At 44.5% G+C, this 8,900-nt stretch overlaps 2 protein-coding genes across 2 annotated transcripts in view; one reads left to right on the forward strand and one right to left on the reverse strand.

Annotated features, from left to right (window-relative positions):
* The window catches only part of MEIOB (meiosis specific with OB domains), a 22,827-nt gene extending 19,132 nt beyond the window's left edge, over positions 1-3,695 (forward strand). The window contains exon 9 of the mRNA XM_011957494.1: positions 3,586-3,695. Within this exon, the coding sequence (XP_011812884.1) occupies positions 3,586-3,695 (110 nt within the window). The remainder of the gene's footprint in view (positions 1-3,585) is intronic.
* A 518-nt stretch (positions 3,696-4,213) lies between these two features.
* Positions 4,214-8,900, reverse strand: part of FAHD1 (fumarylacetoacetate hydrolase domain containing 1) — a 26,700-nt gene continuing 22,013 nt past the window's right edge. The window contains exon 2 of the transcript XR_001003504.1: positions 4,214-4,319. The gene's annotated coding sequence lies outside the window, so the exon portion shown is untranslated. The remainder of the gene's footprint in view (positions 4,320-8,900) is intronic.

The raw sequence follows: 8,900 nt of genomic DNA on the forward strand, positions 1-8,900 counted from the left end.
CCTCCCGGGTTCGTGCCATTCTCCTGCCTCAGCCTCCCAACTAGCTGGGACTACAGGTGCCCACCACCATGCCTGGCTAATGTTTTTGTATTTTTTTTAGTAGAGACGGGGTTTCACCGTGTTAGCCAGGATGGTCTCAATCTCCTGACCTTGTGATCCGCCTACCTCGGCCTTCCAAAGTGCTGGGATTACAGGCGTGAGCCTCCGCACCCTGGATTTGCTATTAGAAATAACTTATTAATAAAAATAGTTTATTTCATATATATATATATTTTTTTTTTTTTAATGGAGTCTCGCTCTGTCCCCCAGGCTGAAGTGCGGTGGCACAATCTTGGCTCACTGCAGGCTCCACCTCCTGGGTTCAAGGGATTCTCCTGTTCCAGCCTCCCGGGTTGCCCAGGTGCCTGCTACCATGCCCGGCTAATTTTTTATGTTTTTAGTAGAGACGGGGTTTCACCATGTTGGCCAGGCTGGCCTTGAACTCCTGGGCTCCAGTGATCCACCTGCCTTGGCCTCCCAAAGTGCTGGGATTACAGGCACGAGCCACCACGCCCGACCTATTATTCGTACATTTAGTAATACCAGTGATAGTAAAATCTTCATCCTCTAAGGGTAAATTTGAGCTGGAAAAGTTTTTAAAAGACAGATTTGTCTGATGGAAAAGATGATCAACCTTCACTGTACAATGATATAAAAAACTCAAGATCGGCCGGGCGCGGTGGCTCAAGCCTGTAATCCCAGCACTTTGGGAGGCCAAGACGGGTGGATCACAAGGTCAGGAGATCGAGACCATCCTGGCTAACACGGTGAAACCCCGTCTCTACTAAAAAATACAAAAAGCTAGCCGGGCGAGGTGGCGGGCGTCTGTAGTCCCAGCTACTCTGGAGGCTGAGGCAGGAGAATGGCGTAAACCCGGGAGGCGGAGCTTGCAGTGAGCTGAGATCCGGCCACTGCACTCCAGCCCGGGCGACAGAGCGAGACTCCGTCTCAAAAAAAAAAAAAAAAAAAAATATGTATACATTGCAGAATGGCTAAATCAAGCTAATTAACATATATACTAATTCACATACTTTTTTTTGTGGTGAGAACACTTAAAATCTGTTCTCTCAGTACTTTTCAAGAATGTAATATGTTGTTATTAACCATAGCTACCATGTTGTACAGCAGATCTAGATTTCTTGGATTTATTCTGTCAAGGAAACAAATTTAAAGGAGAATACTCGCAAGGATGCATGAATTTGTGTGCTTGTTTATGTAAGCTTTACTTTTTTTAAAAAAATTTTACTTTAAGTTCTGGGATCCATGTGCAGAACATGCAGGTTTGTTACATAGGTCTACATGTGCCATGGTGGTTTGCTGCACCCATCAACCTGTCATCTAGGTTTTTGTTTTTTTTTGTTTGAGATGGAGTCTCACTCTGTCACTGGGCTGGAGTGCAGTGGTGTGATCTTGGCTCACTGCAACCTCCGCCTCCTGGGTTCAGGTGATTCCCCTCCCTGAGCCTCCTGAGTAGCTGGGACTACAGGTGTGTGCCACCATGCCTGGCTCATTTTTTGTATTTTAGTAGAGACGGGGTTTCACCATGTTGGCCAGGATGGTCTTGATCTCCTGACCTCGTGATCTGCCCACCTCGGCCTCCCAAAGCGCTGGGATTACAGGCATGAACCACCACGCCCAGCCCATCATCTAGGTTTTAAGCCCCGCATGCATTAGCTATTTGTGCTGATGCTGTCCCTCCCCTCACCCCCCATTCCCCAACTGGCCCCAGTGTGTGTTGTTCCCCTCCCTGTGTCCTTGTTATCTCCATGTTCAGCTCTCACTTATGAGTGAGAACATGTGGTGGTTGGTTTTCTGTTCCTGTGTTAGTTTGCTGAGAATGATAGTTTTCAGCTTTATCCATGTCTCTGCAAAGGATATGATCTCATTCCTTTTTATGGTTACATTGTATTCCATGGTGTATATGTACCACATTTTCTTTATCCAGTCTACCATTGATGGGCATTTGAGCTGGTTCCATGTCTTTGCTATTGTAAATAGTTATATCAGTTTTACTTTTAATTTCCTGGGCTACACCTGCCTTATAGAAATTAAGAAGCCCTAAATGGCTTGTGTTCATCCTCACCAGGACGTCGAGATTCCCTTGTTTCTTTCTCTGCCCTGAGGGTGCTTATCAGCTAGGGAGGGCACAATTCCTGCCTTTCTCTGACAGTCAGGATAACCCTATTGTCAGTGAGAACCTGAAGTGCTGGTACCCACCCATCCCTGCCAGTCCCCATCACAGGAAGCTCGTTGGCTGGATTTCTGTGGTCTCGCTCCAGCAGATGCTCCCATCTGAAGCACAGCAATTCATGGTGCACATCTCTCCAAGTTAATGGAGTTCTACATTCATTCATTCACTCATGACCTTATCAATATTTTTTAATGCCTTTTACTTGCCAAGAATTGAGATAATACAAATTTCTGGAACAAGGAAGGAGATGAGTGGCTGGTCAGATGGATGTGAGGACAGTCATCATGTGGGACACCGCATGCCAGCAAGGATTTGACAACCTAGTTCTGAGAAAGAACAGGTAGACTTGTATTCTGGGAGCAAGGAGGAAGAAATGCCCACATCTTCCCGGGGGAGTTAGGAAAGTACAGACATTGTCAGGACAATTTGTAGAATATTCAAAGGGGCCTGGGTTAATTAACAATCATGTGCCAGAGCCCGGCCCTGGGGTCCAAGGGCATCATGGGGGAGCTCTTTCCAAACTCACGTTCCTGCCTTCTGGCACAGTACCCCCGACTCTTGCACACTCGTCCCAACGTGGGGAGCAATGCTTTTTATAGAGCCTGTTTTATATATTTCAATTGCCTTTTGAAAACCTTTTTTTTCCGAGTAAAGAAATACATATAAAATTCAGAAAAAATATATAAAAACATAAACAAGGAAAACAAAGATCACCTACAATCCCACTGTCTAAAGAGAATCATTTTTTCATATATAGTCTTCCAGATAATTTTGCATTTATATATGTAGTTTTTTTTTTTTTTAGACGGAGTATTGCTCTGTTTCCCAGGCTAGAGTGCAGTGGTGCTCTCTCGACTCACTGCAAGCTCCACCTCCCGGGTTCGTGCCATTCTCCTGCCTCAGCCTCCCAACTAGCTGGGACTACAGGTGCCCACCACCATGCCTGGCTAATGTTTTTGTATTTTTAGTAGAGACGGGGTTTCACCGTGTTAGCCAGGATGGCCTCCATCTCCTGACCTCATGATCCGCCTGCCTCGGCCTCCCAAAGTGCTGGGATTACAGGCGTGAGCCACTGCGCCAGTCCCCTTATATATGTAAATTTTTTAATTAAAAGGGTATTGAACCACACAGGTTAGTAAGCTGCTCTTTTCACTAACATCTGTTTTAGATGTAATGTGTACATCTCTCCATGTTAACAGAATTCTATATCAGATTATTAATGGCCACATAATATTCTATTTGATTGTATTCTTACATGTCTTCACTTTTTACTATTAAAATGATTTTGGATGATTTAAATGTGATTTAAAAGTTAATCAGTTTACTTTTCACTTACTATGCATTTTCAATTTAAGAGACACCAGAAGCTAACATTCTACTGAATTTTATACGAGAAAATAAAGAAACAAATGTTTTGGATGAGGAAATTGAAAGTTATTTCAAAGAATCCATAAATTGTAAGTGACCCTTTAAATATATTTGTATTTTTTTTAAAGGCCGAAATTGGGATTGTAAAGATTTGTTTAACATGGTAAAAGACCGGATTCCTATTCTGTAACTACTATATTTCAACTTTTCTTTTTTTTTTTTTCTTCTTTTTGAGATGGAGTCTCGCTCTGTTGCCCAGGCTGGAGAGCAGTGGCGCGATCTCGGCTCACTGCAGGCTCTTCCTCCCAGGTTAACGCCATTCTCCTGCCTCAGCGTCCCGAGTAGCTGGGACTACAGGCGCTCACCACCATGCCCGGCTAATTTTTTTGTATTTTTAGTAGAGACGGTGTTTCACCTTGTTAGCCAGATGGTCTGGATCTCCTGACCTTGTGATCCACCCGCCTCGGCCTCCCAAAGTGTTGGGATTATAGGCGTGAGCCACTGTGCCCAGCCTATTTCAACTTTTCTAAAGGTAGTTTAAAATAGTGGGCATCTTTTTCTTTTTCTTTTTCTTTTTTTTTTTTTGAAACGGAGTCTTGCTCTGTCGCCCAGGCTGGAGTGCAGTGGCCACATCTCAGCTCACTGCAAGCTCCGCCTCCCGGGTTTACGCCATTCTCCTGCCTCAGCCTCCAGAGTAGCTGGGACTACAGACGCCCGCCACCTCGCCCGGCTAGCTTTTTGTATTTTTTAGTAGAGACGGGGTTTCACCGTGTTAGCCAGGATGGTCTCGATCTCCTGACCTCGTGATCCGCCCGTCTCGGCCTCCCAAAGTGCTGGGATTATAGGCTTGAGCCACCGCGCCAGGCCCATTTTTTGTATTTTTAGTAGACACGGGGTTTCACCATATTGGTCAGGATGGTCTTGAGCGCTTGACCTCGTGATCCACCCACCTTGGCCTCCTAAAGTGTTGGGATTATAGGCATGAGCCACCGTGCCCAGCCTAATTTTTGTATTTTTTGTAGAGATGGGGTTTTGCAGTGTTGCTCAGGCTGGTCTCAAACTGCTGGGCTCAAGTGATCCATTGGTCTCAGCCTCCCAAAGTGCTGGGATTACAGGCATGAGCCACCATGCCCTCCTGAGCATCTTATATATTATATACCTTTTGCCTATCTGATGGGAGCTTATGACCCTCTCCCCAGAGCAGTGCTTGTACCCATGTGTGGAATTTGCATAAACTGTCATGTTCCTGGACCCCAAATCCATGAAGCCTAGGTTAAGGCTCTTCTTTTAAAAGGATTCTGCTGGCCAGGTACAGTGGCTCATTCCTGTAATCCCAACACTTTGGGAGGCCGAGGTGGGCAGATCACTTGAGGTTAGGAGTTTAAGACCAGCCCAGTCAACATGGTGAAATGCCATCTCTACTAAAAATACAAAAATTAGCCAGGTGTGGTGGTATGTGCCTATAGTCCCAGCTACTAGGGAGGCTGAGGCAGGAGGATTGCTTCAACCAGGGTGGCAGACGTTGTAGGGAGTCGAGATCACGCCACTGCACTCCAGACTGGGCAACAGAGTGAGACTCTCTCCAAAAACAGAAAAAAAAAAGAAAAAAGGATTCTGCTTATTGCTATTGCTGGCTTATGCCAGACATGCATGCCGGAGGGACCAGAAGGAACAGAGGGAAGTTTTAGATCACTCCCTGAAGGCGTGTTCTGTAACATAGTCCTTACTTAGTTATCGTAGATGATGCTTAATTCACCTGAAGAGAGTAACAATGGAATTTAGCATGAAATAATGTATTCTGCAAGCCATATTACGTTGTGTGGAAAAGGAACTTTGTTATTGCTTTTTGCGGAGGATATTTAATGTGTTTCATATCAGTAGCGGTCACTGATAGAAAAAGGTACTACTGGATCAAAATTTATCATCTTTTTGCCTACAAGAAGGGACAAGCCATAGGTGAGACTCCACCTCTACAAAAATTAAAAAAAGAAATAGCTTGGCATGGTGGCATGTGCCTGTGATCTCAGCTACTCAGGAGGTTGAGATAGGAGGATTGCTTGAGCCCTGGAGATAGAGACTGCAGTGAGCTGTGTTCATGCCACTGCACTGCAGCCTGGGTGACAGAGCAAGACCCTGTCTCAAAAAATAATAATAATAATAAAATAAAGCCATGATTGTTACTTTGGAAACATTTTTTTTAAATGTTGGGTCATTTGTAGATAATGCCATTTCAGGAAACTTGAGAGAGCACAGAGGCGTTCAGCGAGCTGTGAGGTAAACTTGATAAAGTGTATTTCAGTCCCTGCCCTGCCATGCAACCCTAAAACAGGGACAGGAATGACAGTGTCTACAACTATTTTTAGGCTACTCAAGAGCAGCTTGATTTATTTGGGAATTTTTTTTTTCTGATCAGTAAGTTATATTAAAGTAATCACAAAGTAGTTCCTTCTTTCTCTTTCTTTCTCTTTCTTTCTTTTGTCTGTCTTTATTTCTTTCTCCCCTCCTCTCCCCTCCCCTCTTCTCTTCTCTTTTCTTTTTTCAGGGTCTCAAACTCCTGACCTCAAGGAATCCTCCTGCCTCAGCCTCCTGAAGGATTACATGTGTGAGCCACCTTGCTCGGCCCAAAAATAGGCCTTGTTTGTTTGTTTTTTGAGGAGTCTTGCTCTGTCACCCAGGCTGGGGTGCAGTGGTGTGAGCTTAGCTCACTGCAACCTCCGCCTCCTGGGTTCAAGCAATTCTCCTGTCTCAGCCCCCCAAGTAGATGGGATTACAGGCGTGCACCACCACACCTGGCTAATTTTTATATTTTTAGTAGACACGGGGTTTCACAATGTTGGCCAGGCTGGTCTTGAACTCCTGACCTCAGGTGATCTACCCGCCTCAGCCTCCCACAGTGGTGGGATTACAGGCGTGAGCCACAGTGCCCGGCCCAAAAATAGCTTTTTTTCTTTTTTTGAGATGGAGTCTTGCTATGTCACCCAGGCTGGAGTGCAGTGGCGCAATCTAGGCTCACTGCAGCCTCTGCCTCCTGGGTTCCAGTGATTCTCCTGCCTCAGCCTCCTGGGTAGCTGGGATTACAAGTACACGCCACCACGCCCTGCTAATTTTTGTATTTTTAGTAGAGATAGGGTTTCACCATGTTGGCCAGCTGATCTCGAACTCCTGACTTCAGGTGATCTGCCTGACTAGGCCTCCCGAGGTGCTGGGATTACAGGCATGAACCACCGCCCCTGGCCTAAAAATAGTTTTTAAGCATCCCTTTTTCTTTTATTTTACTGTGGGAACTTCGATAGTTAAATTTACTCAGATTTATAAAAGCAAAAACTAGTTTTTTGTGTTCTTGGTAGAAACTGGGTTTCACCATGTTGTTCAGGCTGGTCTCAAACTCCTGAGCTCAAGCAATTTGCCCGCCTCGGGCTCCCAAAGTGCTGGGATTACAGGCATGAGCTACCGTGCCTGGCCTTTTTTATCTTTTAAAATGCTCATTACTCCCATGAAAACCTTATAGGTAGAAATTGATTAAATATTTCAGAGTAAAACTATAATCATGTTTTCTTTAGAGCTTTTATATTTTTATTAAAAATTAAAATGCTCAAAATTTTAAAAGTAGGCCAGGCACAGTGGCTCACACCTGTAATCCTAGCACTTTGAGAGGCTGAGGTGGGTGGATCATTTGAGCTCAGGGGTTCATAAGACCAGCCTGGCCAACATGGCAAAACCCGGTCTCTACTAAAAACATAAAAATTAGCCGTGCATCACATGATGTGCCTGTAATCCCAGCTATTCGGCAGGCTGAGGCAGGAGAATCTCTTGAACCTGGGAGGCGGAGGTTGCAGTGAGCTGAGATCCAGCCTGGGTGACAGAGCGAAGCTACACTCTAGCCTGGGTGTCAGAGCAAGACTGTATCTCAAAAAATAGAAGAAACACAATACAGAATGCTTGGCTGGGCGTAGTGGCTCACGCCTGTAATCCCAGCACTTTGGGAGACCCAGGTGGAGGGATCACTTGAGGTCAGGAATTTGAGACCAGCTTGGCCAACCTGGTGAAACCCCGTCTCTACTAAAAATACAAAAAATGAACCAGACGTGGTGGGGGCACCTATAATTCCAGCTACTCGGGAGGCTGAGGCAGGAGAATCACTTTAACCCAGGAGGCAGAGGTTGCAGTGAGCCGAGATCACGCCACTGTACTCCAGCCTGGGCCACACAGCGAGACTCCGTCTTAAAAAAAGTAAAAGAGACACATAATACAGAATGCAAGCAACAGCCCCAAATAAACAGTTACTTGGTTAACATATTTTAATGTATCTTTTTGTGCATATATACTAATAGAAGGATAAAGACATAAAAATATTATAGATAAATAGATATACATTACCATCTTTTTATTGAAGAAAATTAAATTTCATGTACTACACAGCAACAAAGGAAACCAATGAAGTGCTGAAGGAACCGGATAACTTCTGATAAAAGTTTTCTAACCCAAGTAATATTTGTTCCTGGAAGATTCTTCTAAGATAAAGAAAAATAAAAATGAATTATAGGTTATTATTTTTAGTTCTGTAAAGTTTATTTTTGTTGTTGCTTCACATCTTCACTAATGTTTTTGTTATTAGTCTTTTAAATGTTAGGTGTTTAGTGGAATTCTCTTGGTTTTGTTTGTTTGTTTGTTTGTTCATTTGTTTTTGAGATGGAGTCTGGCTCTGTCACCCAGGCTGGAATGCAGTGCCGCCATCTTGGCTGAGTGCAACCTCTGCCTCCCGGGTTCAAGCAATTCTCCTTCCTCAGCCTCCCAAGTAGCTGGGATTACAGGCACACACTGCTATGCCCAGCTAATTTTTTATTTTTAGTAGAGAGAGGATTTTGCTATGTTGGCCAGGCTGGTCTCGAACTGCTGACCTCAAGCGATCCACCAGTCTCAACTTCCCAAAGTGTTGGAATTACAGGCGTGAACCACCGCATCCAGCCTACTCTTGTTTAATTTGTATTTTCCTGATGATTATTGAGACCAGTACGTGTATTGGCCATTTTGATAACTTCTTTTGTGATGTACTTTTATTTATTAATTATTTTATTTTATTTTTTGAGATGGAGTCTTGCTTTGTCGCCCAGGCTGTATAGTGCAGTGGCACGATCTCGGCGCACTGCAAGCTCCGTCTCCTAGGTTCATGCCATTCTCCTGCCTCAGCCTCCCGAGTAGCTGGAATGCAGGCACCCGCCACCACGCCTGGCTAATTCTTTGTATTTTTTAGTAGAGATGGGGTTTCACCATGTTAGCCAGTATGGTCTTGATCTCCTGACCT

Source organism: Colobus angolensis, unplaced genomic scaffold, assembly GCF_000951035.1.
Source record: "Colobus angolensis palliatus isolate OR3802 unplaced genomic scaffold, Cang.pa_1.0 Scaffold443, whole genome shotgun sequence".
NCBI lineage: Eukaryota > Metazoa > Chordata > Mammalia > Primates > Cercopithecidae > Colobus > Colobus angolensis.